The 15568-nt window shown below is 45.2% G+C and overlaps 1 protein-coding gene across 3 annotated transcripts in view; it reads left to right on the top strand.

Annotated features, from left to right (window-relative positions):
• The first annotated feature begins 3990 nt into the window (after positions 1-3990).
• The window catches only part of LOC129859509 (neural cell adhesion molecule 2-like), a 441041-nt gene continuing 429463 nt past the window's right edge, over positions 3991-15568 (top strand). For all 3 annotated transcript variants that reach the window (XM_055929372.1, XM_055929373.1, XM_055929371.1), the window contains exon 1: positions 3991-4490. In XM_055929372.1, coding sequence (XP_055785347.1) covers positions 4448-4490 — 43 coding nt within the window. In that variant the 5' untranslated portion in view covers positions 3991-4447. The remainder of the gene's footprint in view (positions 4491-15568) is intronic.

Raw genomic sequence — 15568 nt, 5'->3', positions numbered from 1 at the left:
CAAGAAGTAAAAAGTGATTCCTTAAGTTGTTAATTTTCTCGAAGTCTAAATGCGCAACCTAGATTCGAGCCAGTGTCTTAAGTAGCTAGACATGTTATTACTCCAACCTTGTCTAAGTGATAAACTACACGTTTTCATTTTAGTCAAAAAAAACTTTATATTAAAGGAGTGCCTTTGACTGACGGCCTGCACATGCGCAGTTCGGCGTGAGACAACCGTTTGACCCGATTACGTGTTTCTACGCATGAGCTTAGCTAGCCAACGTTAGCATTTCATTGCCTACAAGCGTGATCAGGGATTTCTAATAGAGTAGTAGTTTCTACATATTTTCAAACTAAACCATCTTTGTAAATGCTGTTCTTTATTCTTGCAGTTCATGACACAAAGACCCCAGGCACTGAAGGGCCTTGGGGTACACTGCTCTTTTCATTTCGCCCACGCCTGAACGTTATAACCTCCATGGCACTGCTGAAGTGGGGCACATGACATTGAGAGGAATAGGGAACAGCTGTTGTGATGTGTTACCACGGAGAACCTGGTCTCTGACTCCGGGCGGCCATTGTAACAGCAGTCTTCATGCATCGCTTGTGCAGTTGACTTATGCCACTATACAGTATGTCATCATCACCAAATGATCTCTTGTTAATCACTATTCGCAACAAGGTGTTATATCAGTGTGCTGTGAATTTTCTGGCACCACACACACATGCATGGAAATGAACACACACAAACACACATACGCACACACGTGTAACACACACAGTTCCACCCTACATGAGCTTCCATTTGCACGCACACACACACACACACACACACACACACACACACACACACACACACACACACACACACACACACACACACACACACACACACACACACACACACACACACACACACACACACACACACACACACACACACACACACACACACACACACACACACACACTGTATCCGACAAAATCCAGTCAATAACCGCTGGCCAGGGGAATAAAGAGATGGAGCTAGTGAACAAGAAAGTGTAGAAAGGGAGTAGCACACACGCGCACACACACAGAGACACACTCTCTGACGTACACACACTGCTATTGATAACAGACTATCAGAAAACGGGTTGCTGGGGAAACAACGGAGTTTCTGGAGGGACACTGTTGATGAGCCAGTGAACAGGTCCCTTGTGATGATGGTGGCTGTGGAGATCTGGTTACCATACTATCTCCTTCCAGTCTCTAGAAAACATCAAGGTACTGCTTCAAGTTCTTCCAAGGCAGATCCCCATGAGGGGAAACAACCCAGCATGTGTGTTTGGTCACCAAAACACATTGTCTGCTTCCCAAATGGCACCCTTTATAGTGCACTACTTTTGACCAGAGACCATAGGGCCCTGGTCGAAAGTAGTGCACAAAATAGGAATTACTTAGGGAACACTCATTGAGCGGCATTTAATTGGAGCGAACAGGACGGGCAGCCCAGCAGTAGTGTAGAACTAGATGTCAGGTAAATAAAGGAGATGTTTATTTACCTAAAGCTTGAAGCTGTGGTGGATTATATCTTTGAGGATGTGTCAGGCATACTGGATTTTAGACTTGATTTGGCTTGTTCCTTTCAGCTCCTAATGGAGCAAAGGGCCTCAACGGTGCATCCCCAGGGAACTCTGTTCTGGGCGGTTTTCTTGACCCCATTCTGAGTGTTTACTGTCTGATTGACATCTCCTCGGTCGTCATCGCTAGATTGAAACAAGGGCGATAATGTGATTGCACAGTTTAATTTATGGATATATTTGATCCAATCATCACTAAGCCATCTGCGTGCATGAAGAGTAGTGATCAGATCTACTTTTTACATATGCAACCTTTGGCTGAAACCACATGCCTGTGCCAGTGTGCACCATCTGAATGACTTTGCTCTCTTAAGCTACTGGATTGATTAGACATAAGACAGAATGGCTTAGGTGTTTTGACTAGTGATGCTGCAAGAGTGTGTTGTTGAATGAGTGTTGCTGCTGCAGTGTCATAGACCAGTCATACTGTAGTGAGTGGAGCTGTCTATGGTGCTGAAATGGATGCTCTTCAGTCACACCCATGTCCCTAATAGTGGCACAAGGTGTCAGAGGAGTCCATTTTTATATAATCCCCGCTCCTCGCGACCCCCACCACCAGACAGACCCCAGTTCTCCATATTCTATTACAGTATGATAAAGTAGCTATATCTAGAAGAAAACGGCTCAAGCACAACATAAAGCTAGCATGACAAAGCTGCTATTCTTGCTCAACTTCTGCTACATTTCCTTGAATGCATGTTCCAACCCAGACGTTTAGAGAGACAACATGAACTTAAAAATGGCCTCTTTCCCAGAGTACAAAGACCATAAAAGAATGTTTTCACAGTGCGATCCTGGTGCATATAAATGTCAATGGAGTTAATGGATGTCACAGCTATTCCTTTGAGACAAGAGGCTGAATGCCTGCGTTTCATGTCTCTTTTCTACATCATATTGTTAGAGGGCAGAGATAGATTTGATATTCTTCTGGGCTGAATGGCTTTGAACTTTAACAGCTCAATGGGGAAAAGGAGCAACACAATTATCAACCTTTTAAGGGGTGATTTAGCCTTAAACACCATGACAGTGGCAGGGGTTAAGTCACATACCTCTCATTGTCGAGGCAGAAACCACAACCACTTGTTCTGAGGAGAATGCTGAAGTGTGTCAAATGCTTTGATATTGTTATTGTCACACATCTCAAATGGCATATTGATTCTGCCTAAATGTAGTGAGGAATCTGCTGACTTACATGATGTCACTTTCACACCTTTCCTCAGTTACATTTGTGTTCATATTACCGTTGGACGTATCTTGGGTTGTTAGCATGCACTGCCAGATGAAAGAACTACAATAGACTGGTGGAGAATACATAAATGAATTGATCGTGACCACCTGTGTGTGTGTGGGAGAGGGAGAGAGAGTGTTTGTGGTGTAGGAGGGGGCATGAGGCATGTAGGGTCACTATCCTATGAATTTCAGACTCCAATGTCAATCGCATCCACATACACTATATGTACAAAAGTATATGGACACCCCTTCAAATGAGTGGATTTAGCTGTTTCAGCCACACCTGTTGCACATGGCCATGCAATCTCCATAGACAAACATTGGCAGTAGAAAAGCTTTACTGAAGAGCTCAGTAACTTTCAATGTGGCACTGTCATAGGACGCCACCTTTCCCACAAGTCAATTTGTCAAATTTAGTGCCAACTGTAAAGTTTGGTGGAAGAGGAATAAGGGTCTGGGGCTGTTTTTCATGGTTCAGGCTAGGCCCCTTAGTTCGAGAGAAGGGAAACCTTAACGCTACAGCATGCAATGACACTTTAGATGATTCTGTGCTTCCAACTTTGTTGCAGCAGTTTGGGGAAGGCTCTTTCCTGTTTCAGCATGACAATGCCCAAGTGCACAAAGTGAGGTCCATACAGAAATGGTTTGTCGAGATTGGTGTGGAAGAACTTGACTGGCCTGCAGAGAGCCCTGACCTCAACCCCATTGAACACCTTTGGGATGAATTGGAAGCAGACTGCGAGCCAGGCCTAATCACCCAACATCAGTGCCGACCTCACTAATGCTCTTGTGGCTAAATGTGACTGCAGCAATGTTCCAACATGTTCAAACATCTAGGAAAGCCGTCTAAGAAGAGTGGAGGCTGTTATAGCAGCAAAGGGGGGACCAACTGTATATCAATGCCCATGATTTTGGAATGAGATGTTCAATGTATCATGCAGATTTCGTTTGGTTAGCGTACCGCAAGTGAGTTACTAGGTGTGTGCCAAGAAACAAAATGCAAAAAAATGTAATAAAGAAGAAGCTTTTTTCCCCAGCTGAATATGCATATAATTTGTATAAACATACAGCCAACCATTCGCTGTTCTCGTGTGTGCGCGCGCGTGACAGCGAGAGAGAGGATGGGGAGAAGTTACCTGCAGTCCGAACAGTGCACTCCACAACCCGTTAATAATGAAACAGTTCATGTCACACGGATTTCAGCGATAAGATGTGACACTGCAAGTTGCACAGTCCATCATCCATCATCCGTTAGTTTGACTCCCGAACAAATTATTGAACAATCATTTAAACTATAATTTTGATAAACCATAGTGAAACAATAATTGGGGTGATTTGGACCTTTAAACGAAAGTTACTTCATTTTTCTCTCGATGGGTAAACTGAGTGATGTATAAATGTGGACTGCTCAGTGGAGTCAGGCAGCGAAGGAGTAAAAAGTAAGTGCGAGCTGGGGAGCGAGCGAGCGCGCGCCAGAGAGGGAGCGAGAGAACGCCAGCGGACCTCAAGACCGAGGGCGAAAGGAGTGTCGCGGTTCCTGCTATAATAACAGCTACTAAAAACCTCCACTAACAGTGAACGCTGGAAGCGGTCCATCAGCCAAACCTGCTCAAAATGATTATCCAACTCCTATGGTTTCTTGTCTGCGGCAGTCAAGGTAGGGAGACATGTCTCTTGGCGTTGTGGACTTCGTGGATGGATAAGTTGCTGTATTCGCCCGCTCTTGTCCATATATCCCTTTCGGCGGGAACAATTATGTTAGGGAGATTTGGGAGAAGGAGACCGCAGAGAGCGAGTAAGAGAGAGAGGGGCGGATTGTTTGACCGCTGGTGTTTTGTAGTTTCAGCACGTATTCCAAAGATTGGAACGCTTGCTACTTTGAAAAGGGGATTATCAAGACCCGTTGACATCATTGAACTGTTCTGGTGTTATTCCGCCATTGAATGTGACATCCATCGATTAGTAGAGTGGCTATATCTGGTCAATTTTTGTTGTTGTTGTTCATCAGTAGGAGAGAAAGAATTGTGGATATATGCATGTGGCTGTGGAACAACAACAATAGGCTGTGCTTTGTTTAGTTTTTTTCCTCAAGGAGAACAACAAATCACAAAAAACAATGTTATGATATGGGTGATTGCCTAGGGAAAACAGAAGGTGTCCGTGGTATGCAGTTGGCACTGCGCTGATTATTTGGCTTTATTTTGTTAACACACAGCGCATCGTAACACAACAGCCTCAGGGCCAGCTATTTAAATTCAAACTGTTTATACTTTGTTTGATAAATAACTAAGCTTTTGTGGAACAATTCAAATGCACCATTACCCTTAGGTGTTTAGCGTTTCAATTTTATTCATTTTTTTATCATAGGCTTTCGAATGGGTGAACGGGACACGGCGCAGAATTTGCATTCTTCGGTGACAGAGTATCGATGATTTAACAAGAAAGAACTGAGTAGGTATAGACGAGATGTAGCTAGTTTAGTTTTGGGTGAACATGTAATCCCAGATTTGCGCAGGTGGACATTTATGAATGGTGGGAAGTATTGCTCACCCCTGAGAGGGATTGCATGTCACTGGCGCACCAATGGACACAAAGTAAACCCGGTTTCATTATCGTGTCCAAAGGTACCTCTGAAGTTAGCAGTCAATTGCGGGCAGTCAAGCACTAGAAAGGGAAAGGGGATTCTTGTTCGTTTGGCCGCATTAGTTTTTTTAGGTGGAACGGCAGATGGGGGTAGAGCGCTGCAAATTAATATTCAGTCGGAAGATGGGCGATGTATGATTGTAAAATTAGGCTAGTGGACATTTTTAGGCTAGTGGCCATTTACCCACAGTAAATATCGGCCATATAATCATCCTACCCGACTTCCAAAGGAATATGCAGGATGTGACATGCAATACTTTTTACCACATTCAACATAAAAAACAACAACCAATCATTCCACTACTGGAGAATCCCCAGCATTATTCAGGCTGAGATAACATTTCAGTTTGTCAGTGGGTCTTGTTAGCATGCAAACCGCATCTGCTGAGTGCCTGCACCCAACTGTTGTAAAAACCCACCCAGCCCTGAATACCCTGCCAGTCATACAGGAAGGATACTGCCCTTGTCGCTGCAGCTTGCCCAGAAAGACCAGGTAGCTGTGCAACCTGGTCAGGCCCCAGAACTACAACCACTACTGGCTACTTCACCCTGGCTACCTCACCCTGTTAGGACACACTCATGTCCTGTCACCTCAAATACTTAGAATCAACCTTGCAGACTTAGTTTCAGTTGGGAAAATAGGGGAAATGTAAGCTCTACATATATGCTACTGGAGTGGCTGACTGTTGTATTACAGGTTGCTTTCCTGTAACTTGGTGACGCTACTATGTGCTTGTGTTGTAAAAAAACATGAACACACATTGAAAAGCTAGTTGGCTTCAGCTATTCAAACACGAGGCATGGTAGAGCCTCTCATAGTTCTGGTTATGCCAAGAGTCGTATGAAACCCTTTTTACGGTGTCTGAGAGTAATTATGTCGGCCATATTGGATTCGGAATAAGAATGATTTACAAAAAAGTCTTTATGGCCATGAGTGGACACAATTCTGGAAAAAAATCCTCGTATACAAAATGCATATTTACAGTTGAAGTCGGGAGTTTACATACACCTTAGCCAAATAAATTTAAACTCAGTTTTTCACAATTCCTGACGTTTAATCCTAGTAAAAATTCCCTGTTTTAGGTCAGTTAGGATCACCACTTTATTTTATGAATGTGAAATGTCAGAATAATAGTAGAGTGATTTATTTCAGTTTTTTTTTCTTTCAACACATTCCCAGTGGATCAGAAGTCAACATACACTCAATTGATATTTGGTAGCATTGCCTTTAAATTGTTTAACTTGGGCCAAACGTTTCGGGTAGCCTTCCACAAGCTTCCCACAATAACTTGGGTGAATTTTGGACCATTCCTCCTGACAGAGCTGGTGTAACTGAGTCAGGTTTGAAGGCCTCCTTGCTCGCACACGCTTTTTCAGTTCTGCCCAAAAATGTTCTATGGGATTGAGGTCGGGCTTTGTGATGGCCACTCCAATACCTTGACTTTGTTGTCCTTAGGCCATTTTGCCACAACTTTGGAGGTATGCTTGGGGTCATTGTCCATTTTGAAGACCCATTTGTGACCAAGCTTTAACTTCCTGACTGATGTCTTGAGATGTTGCTTCAATATATCCACATAATTTTCCTCCCTCGTGATGCCATCTATTTCGTGAAGTGCACCAGTCCCTCCTGCAGCAAAGCACTCCCACAACATGATGCTGCCACCCCCGTGCTTCATGGTTACGATGGTGTTCTTTGGCTTGCAAGCTTCCCCCTTTTTCCTCCAAACATAACGATGGTCATTATGGCCAAGCAGTTCTATTTTTGTTTCATCAGACCAGAGGACATTTCTCTAAAAAGTACGATCTTTTTCCCCATGTGTAGTTGCAAACCATAGTCTGGGTTTTATGGCGGTTTTGAAACAGTGGCTTCTTCCTTGCTGAGCGGCCATGCAGGTTATGTTGATATAGGACTCGTTTTACTGTGGATATAGATACTTTTATACCTGTTTCCTCCAGCATCTTCACAGGGTCCTTTGCTGTGCACTTTTCAAACCAAAGTACGTTCATCTCTAGGAGACAGAACGCGTCTCCTTCCTGAGCGTTATGACGGCTGCATGGTCCCATGGTGTTTTTACTTGCGTACTATTGTTTGTACAGATGAATGTGGTACCTTCAGGCATTTGGAAATGGCTCCCAAGGATGAACCAGACTTGTGGAGGTCTACAATTTGTTTTCTGAGGTCTTGGCTGATTTATTTTGATTTTCCCATGATGTCAAGCAAAGAGGCAATGAGTTTGAATCTAGGCCTTGAAATACATCCACAGGTAGACCTCCAATTGACTCAAATGATGCCAATTGACTCAGATGTCAATTAGCCTATCAGAAGCTTCTAAAGCCATGACATCATTTTCTGGTATTTTCCAAGCTGTTTAAAGGTACAGTCAGCTTAGTGTATGTAAACTTCTGACCCACAGGAATTGTAATACAGTGAATTATAAGTGAAATAATCTGGTCTGTAAACAATTGTTGGAAAAATTACTTGTGTCATGCATGAAGTAGATGTCCTAACTGACTTGCCAAAACTATAGTTTGTTAACAATAATATTTGTGGAGTGGTTGAAAAACTAGTTTTATTGACCCCAACCTAAGTGTATGTAAACTTCCGACTTCAACTGTACATATGATTTGACCTCCATCAAATGGTATTATGGTAGCCATATTGGATTTTGGACACCATATTGGATTTGAGGCTAAATCCAGGGTTGCCCCAAAGATAATCTGTGGTGACACCCTGACTAAAATGTAGGAGTAGGGGCTAAAGATACAAAATCCTTCAAGGAACCTTGGACCCCCCCCCAAAAATGTAATTTTGAACTCTGAGCCAACTTGTTTTCTTTTAGTGCCGATTTACAATAGCCGCAACATCAGAAGACATGTAAAAAATAAAAAAATCTTAGTTGGACATAACATATTGTAAAAACACCAGGGAATCACCTTCAAATTATTTCAAAATTTGGAAATCTGCTGCCAAATTTCCCGACGTATAATTGACATGTATACAAATGTAAGCAAGGTTTGAAATTATGTTTTAATGATATATTATATCTGTTTGGGCTTATTGCGGTCAATTTGCAGTCTACAAATGAATGGTAATTATGTTCCCGGACCCCGACCATCCCCTCAAGAAAATATCGGCCCGCGGCTGAATCTAGTTGATGATCCCTGCTGTACAGACTTTATTTCAGTTGGTTTTCTTCTGACTCTGAACAAAAAGGTATATTATAGTTACGTTTGTGTGCTTTAAACATACATTACAGTTGACAAATGAAACTCCCATTCCCTGGCACCTCTGACATTGACACAACCTTCTCACATTGGCTCAGTGTCTCAACAGGGATTCCCTCTATCTATAGCCAACCCACCTTACAATACACTTTCGGCTTTTACAACCTTTCAAGAATTAATTTAGCTATTTGTTCGCAATGCCATTTGACTGATTTTTGTTGTTGTTGCCTGGGCAGTGTTCTCTCTGTTAGAGCAACATTAGCATTAGAAATCCCAGCGAGGCTTCCTCTCAGCAGGTCATCGGTTATTTATGTGTTTTGAGTTTTTCTGCTGCTCAGTGAAATTAATTATATGCTCGCCAGTGCTCGCCCAAAGACCATTCAGTGAGATGTTAAGTGGCATAATTAAGATATTTCTCTGATCCACTGGGAAAAATGTCAGTCGAGGAGGATTTAAAAGATGTTTGCCCGTGTGCACTCTTTCCACAGTGGAGACGTGTGCACAGACACACATCTATACACACACACACACACACACACACACACACACACACACACACACACACACACACACACACACACACACACACACACACACACACACACACACACACACACACACACACACACACACACACACACACACACACACACACACACAGGCGTAATGCACAGCACCGAGAGGACAGCACACAGATACAGGAGCATGTGTATACACTGAGTGTACAAACATTAGGAACACAATGATATACACTGACCAGGTGAATCCAGGTGAAAGATTTGATGCACTGTTAATGTCACTTGCTAAATCCTCTTCAATCAGTGTTGATGAAGGGGAGCAGACAGGTTAATGAGGGATTTTTAAGCTTTGAGGCAATTGAGACATGGATTTTGTATGTGTGCCATTCAGAGTGTGAATGGGCAAGACAAAAGGTTTAAGTGCCTCTGAACGGGGTATGGTAGTAGGTGCCAGGCGCACCGGTTTGTGTCAAGAACTGCAATGCTGCTTGGTTTTTAATGCTCAACAGTTTCTCGTGTGTATCAGGAATGGTCTACCACCCAAAGGACATCCAGCCAACTTGACACAACTGTGGGAAGCATTGGAGTCAACATGGGCCAGCATCCCCGTGGAACGCTTTTGACACCTTGTAGAGTCCATGTCCCGATGAATTACGGCTGTTCTAAGGGCAAAGGGGATGCAACTCAATATTAGGAAGGTGTTCCTAAAGGTTTGTACACCCACGATATTTTGTCCGTAACCTGGACGGTGGTGCATGTACATATACAGACATACACACACACACACACACACACACACACACACACACACACACACACACACACACACACACACACACACACACACACACACACACACACACACACACACACACACACACACACAGTATTTTAAAGACCCTCTCAGTCTCGTCGTCAGAACCTCAAGCTGAAACCAACACCTTTTCCATTTCTTTCCCGAGAAAAAATCACATCATTCTAATTTCTGCATGAACCTATTAGGCTAACATTTTCCGGGAGTAGTTGAGCACACACAGTCCTTTTACATTATGTAACAGCACTCAGAAAGTCCCATTAAAGACATGCAAATGCTTTTCACATAAGGAATGGCCCATGTCTTTGCTCGGTGCACACAGGAATTGATTGCATTATTTTATTAATAGAGTGGGAAGGGGGGAGCACATATACAGATGCACATATGAAAATGGAATGTCCCCCGGAGGGGACTCTCATGTGAAAAATCAATGTAAAGAACGACTGGAGTCGACAGGGCCTCCGAAATAGTCCAAAGGCCAATCTCAATGTTATGTATATGTTATTATTTATTTCACCCTTTCTTTGCTGTTTTTTGATTTTTCTTACATGCCCTTTAGCAGTCAATCCCATAATGTTTTAGAATCGAGGGGCGGATTTTTTGCATAGAAAAAAAAAAGACTGCACACAGTTCATCTGGACTCTCTTGTGATACAGTATGTGTGGGCATACATGTGGAAGATCTATAAAGCATTGGTACTATAGTGCAGGTTGCACCTGTTGGGAATAAGTGGCAGTGTAGCTTTACAGGGAGAACATAAAGTTGCCAGAAAGGTTTGAGAGTTTTTGTTTTTGTTTGTTGGATTCGACATTGATAATGGACAGCTTCAAACGTTATACTTATGTTAATGCTTAGTAAATCTGTCTCTTTGATCCACATGCTAGCCACGACTGAGTCATTCTATCGGGGTTCAGTACATTGACGCACAGATTTAACACATACAAAAGTATGTGGACACGCCTTAAAATGTGTGGATTTGGCTATTTCAGCCACACCCGTTGCTGACAGGTGTATCAAATCAAGCACACAGCAATGTAATCTCTATAGACAAACATTGGCAGTAGAATGGCCCGTATTGAAGAGCTCAGTGACTTTCAATGTGGCACTGTCATAGGCACCTTTTAAAAAGTCAAATCAGAATACAATGACACCCTAGAGGATTCTGTGCTTCCAACTTTATGGTACCAGTTTGGGGAAGGCCCTTTCCTGTTTCAGTATGACAATGCCCCCATGCACAAAGCGAGGTCCATGCAGAAATGGTTTGTCGAGATCACTGTGGAAGAACTTGACCGGCCTGTTCAGAACCCTGACCTCAACCCCAATGAACACCTTTGGGATGAATTGGAACTCTGACTGCGAGCGAGGCCTAATCGCCCAACATCAGTGCGGGCCCATCTTACTAATGCGCTTGTGACTGAATGGAAGCAAGTCCCTGCAGCAATGTTCCAATATCTAGTGGAAAGCCTTCCCAGAAGAGTGGAGATTGTTATAGCAGCGAAGGGGGGACCAAATCCATATTAATACCCATGATTTTGGAATAAGATGTTCGACGTGCAGGTGTCCACATACATTTGGTCATGTAGTGTGTGTTGGCTGTGTTTGTTTGAACATTGCATTGGGATGTTGTACATTGCTTGCTTTTATGAGTTACAGGTGAAACTCTTTCTTCTCAGCTGAACCATTGTTTATAGACATGTTATGTACACCAAACTGCATGTGCGTTCAGTAACAAGTAAAATGTGTGTGTGTGTGTGTGTGTGTGTGTGTGTGTGTGTTTGTGTGTGTGTGTGTAAAATAGGAACAGGAAAGCAGGGGTAAAAAAACAAAGCAAGAGGGGGGCTAAGAGTGAGGGGGAGAGAAGAAAGATATTAAGTTTAGATTCATTCAATTGAAGTGAATCCGATTGCATCTAGTCAAATTGTATTCGGCAGAATTGAATCCCACTCTATGGAGTCTGGCTGTGCCAAAATTAATAAAAAGTAATTGAATCCTGCTGGGACAGAATTGAATTAGGACCGACTGACGTGATTAGAAGAGGCAGCTGGATGTTACATTCTGACGTGTTCCCGTGGCTTCTTCTGTTGTGTTCCCACATTAGAATGATCTGTGTCCTCAACAGGGGTCCTTGAGTCTGGCCTTGTCTTATGGTCAGGCAGTCTAATGGGCACCACAGAGGCAGCAGGGTTATACCCCAGGCTCCTTATTATAGACGGGGGGGGGGGGGGGGGGGGACTAGTTCCCCCTGACAGGCACAGAGGAAGATGGAATGGACTAACTCACAGACTTGTGCACACACACACCGGCCATCATTCCAAAGCCTTTAGGCCTACATCTCTCTTGTCCCTCTCTTGGGATCCACTGTGTTGTAGGCCGGGGCATGGGGCATGGCACCGGCGGGCATGATTAAATGAAGCATTGAGGGCGGTGAGGATGGCAGTGCAGCTTCACAATGGGACTGTGTAGGGATGACCCAGTTAGATAGTATTAATAACTGTGATTGGAGGAGCCACACTGGACCATTGTCAGAGCAGAGGGGTCATGCCCATTGAAACTGATGGGGTATGTGCTCTATCCATTTTGGATAATAAAAATATACAAGCTAAAGTTTATTGTACACTTAAAAAATATATTGCAATTGGCTGAAAGGTTTTTGGTGCATCCGCTGGACACTGGCAATGGACACATCTAAAACTCTGCAAAAAAAAAAAAAAAAAAAAAACTTTCCCAGAGAGGTGGAAAGACAGGGAGTGTGGACACAGACACTGAGACAGAGACTGAGTGTCACCGTAGACAGACGAGCGTAAAACAAGCGTCGTCGATTTAACTTCAAAAGCAAGTTTTATCTTGACAAGAAAGAAGCATCACACTGAAGTTCTGCCAGGTTCTAAAATAGATTCCTCCCAAACCAAACAGAACCGTATCGACGGCGGATTGGTAAAACCAAATGACAGATGGATGGCCAAAAAGGCTGACAACCTGCCAGGATAGATAGATAGAGATAATGGCAGAGAGATTATAGGCTACAGTACTGTAAGATAGTTGGGAAGTGTATATTGACTGGCAAAGAGAAACCATACCATCCCGCCTTTTAGAGCTGATGCCAGACTTTATCCAGTATATACAGTGAAAAAGTGTGGCGTAAGCAAATAAAGCGCTTTGTTATTGGACGGTCAATCAGTGAGATGGTGGATGGGACTAATGCTAATGATGGCAGTGTTGGTCTAGCAGACACTAAAGAGCTTGCTCAAGATTCTGCATTGATTTTTTTTCCTCCTTACTCAGTGACCCAGACCCAGGCAGCTTCACTACACACCCATCATAATAAAGAGGCGAGAGAGAAAGGAAGTGTCGTATTGCACGTGCATGTTATAGCAAATTCACATGCTTGCAGATTGACAAGCAGACACACACACATGCAGGTATTTCACACATTCACAATAGTAGATAGACACACTGTAACGGCTGTCGTCTTCCTCATCCTCCTCGGACGAGGAGAGGAGAGAAGGATCGGTGGACCAATACGCAGCGAGGTATGTTGACATAATGAATTTATTGAAAAGACGAAGACTGACACGAACTATACAAAATAACAAACAAACAACGTAGACAGACCTGATTATGGAACTTACATAAAACACGCAGAACTCACGAACAGGCAAAACGAACGAGACAGTACCGTGTGGTGCAATAAACACAGACACAGCGACAATCACCCACAAACAAACAGTGAGAACAACCTACCTTAATATGACTCTCAGAGGAAATGCCAAACACCTGCCTCTAATTGAGAGCCATACCAGGCAACCCTTTAACCCAACATAGAAACACAACACATAGAAATGCCCACCCAGCTCACGTCCTGACCAACAAAACAAAGCTATACAAAAGGAAAACAAGGTCAGGAACGTGACATTACCCCCCCCCCCCCCCAAGATGCGGACTCCGGCCGCAAAACTCAACCTCAGGGGGAGGGTTTGGGTGGGCATCTGTCCACGGTGGCGGCTCCGGCTCTGGACGCTGTCCCCACACCACCATAGTCACTCTCCGCTTCCGTATCCCCCTCCCAATGACCACCCTCCAACTAAACCCACCTAAATGAAGGGGCAGCACCGGGATAAGGGGCAGCAGCTCCGGGATAAGGGGCGGCAGGTCCGGGCTGAGGGACTCTGGCAGGTCCGGGCTGAGGGACTCTGGCAGGTCCGGGCTGAGGGACTCTGGCAGGTCCGGGCTGAGGGACTCTGGCAGGTCCGGGCTGAGGGACTCTGGCAGGTCCGGGCTGAGGGACTCTGGCAGGTCCGGGCTGAGGGACTCTGGCAGGTCCGGGCTGAGGGACTCTGGCAGGTCCGGGCTGAGGGACTCTGGCAGGTCCGGGCTGGACGGCTCTGGCAGGTCCTGGCTGGACGGCTCTGGCAGGTCCTGGCTGGACGGCTCTGGCAGGTCCTGGCTGGACGGCTCTGGCTGGTCCTGGCTGGACGGCTCTGGACAGACGGGCAGCTCTGTAGGGAGGAGACGGAGAGACAGCCTGGTGCGTGGTATAGGCACTGGCTGCGCTGGAGAGGAGGAAAGCTCTGACAGCGCTGGACAGGTGGGAGCAGCTGGAGAGAGAACCCGGAGAGACAGCCTGGTACGGGGGGCTGCCACCGGAGGACTGGTACATGGAGGTGGCACCGGGTATACCGGACCGTGAAGGAGGACACGTGCTCTTGAGCACCGAGCCTGCCCAACCTTACCAGGTTGAATGGTGCCCGTAGCCCTGCCAGTACGGCGAGGTGGAACAGCCCGCACTGGCCTATGCTGGCGAACCGGGGACACCATTCGTAAGGCTGGTGCCATGTATGCCGGCCCGAGGAGACGCACTGGTGGCCAGATGCGTTGGGCCGGCTTCATGACATCCGGCTCGATGCCCAACTTAGCCCTACCAGTGCGGCGAGGTGGAATAGCCCGCACTGGGCTAAGCACGCGTACTGGGGACACCGTGCGCTTTACCGCATAACACGGTGTCTGACCAGTACGACGCCCTCTCACTCCACGGTAAGCACGGGGAGTTGGCTCAGGTATCCTACCCGGCTTTGTCACACTCCTCGTGTGCCCCCCTCCCCAAGAAATGTTTGGGTCTGACTCTCGGGCTCCCAACCGCGTCGCCGCGCTGCCTCCTCATACCAGTGCCTCTCTGCCTTCGCTGCTTCCAACTCCGCCTTGGGACGGCGATATTCCCCTGGCTGAACCCAGGGTCCTTTACCGTCCAGGATCTCCTCCCAAGTCCAGGAGTCCTGGGTTTTCTCCCACTGCTGTCGCTGCCCTTTTCCCTGCTGCTTGATCCTAGTTTGGTGGGGGATTCTGTAACGGCTGTCGTCTTCCTCTTCCTCCTCGGACGAGGAGAGGAGAGAAGGATCGGTGGACCAATACGCAGCGAGGTATGTTGACATAATGAATTTATTGAAAATACGAAGACTGACACGAACTATACTTGACTTATACAAAATAACAAACAAACAACGTAGACAGACCTGATTATGGAACTTACATAAAACACGC

This window comes from Salvelinus fontinalis, chromosome 7 (genome assembly GCF_029448725.1).
Source record: "Salvelinus fontinalis isolate EN_2023a chromosome 7, ASM2944872v1, whole genome shotgun sequence".
Lineage (NCBI taxonomy): Eukaryota > Metazoa > Chordata > Actinopteri > Salmoniformes > Salmonidae > Salvelinus > Salvelinus fontinalis.
This window is presented reverse-complemented; position numbering and strand designations above follow the sequence as displayed.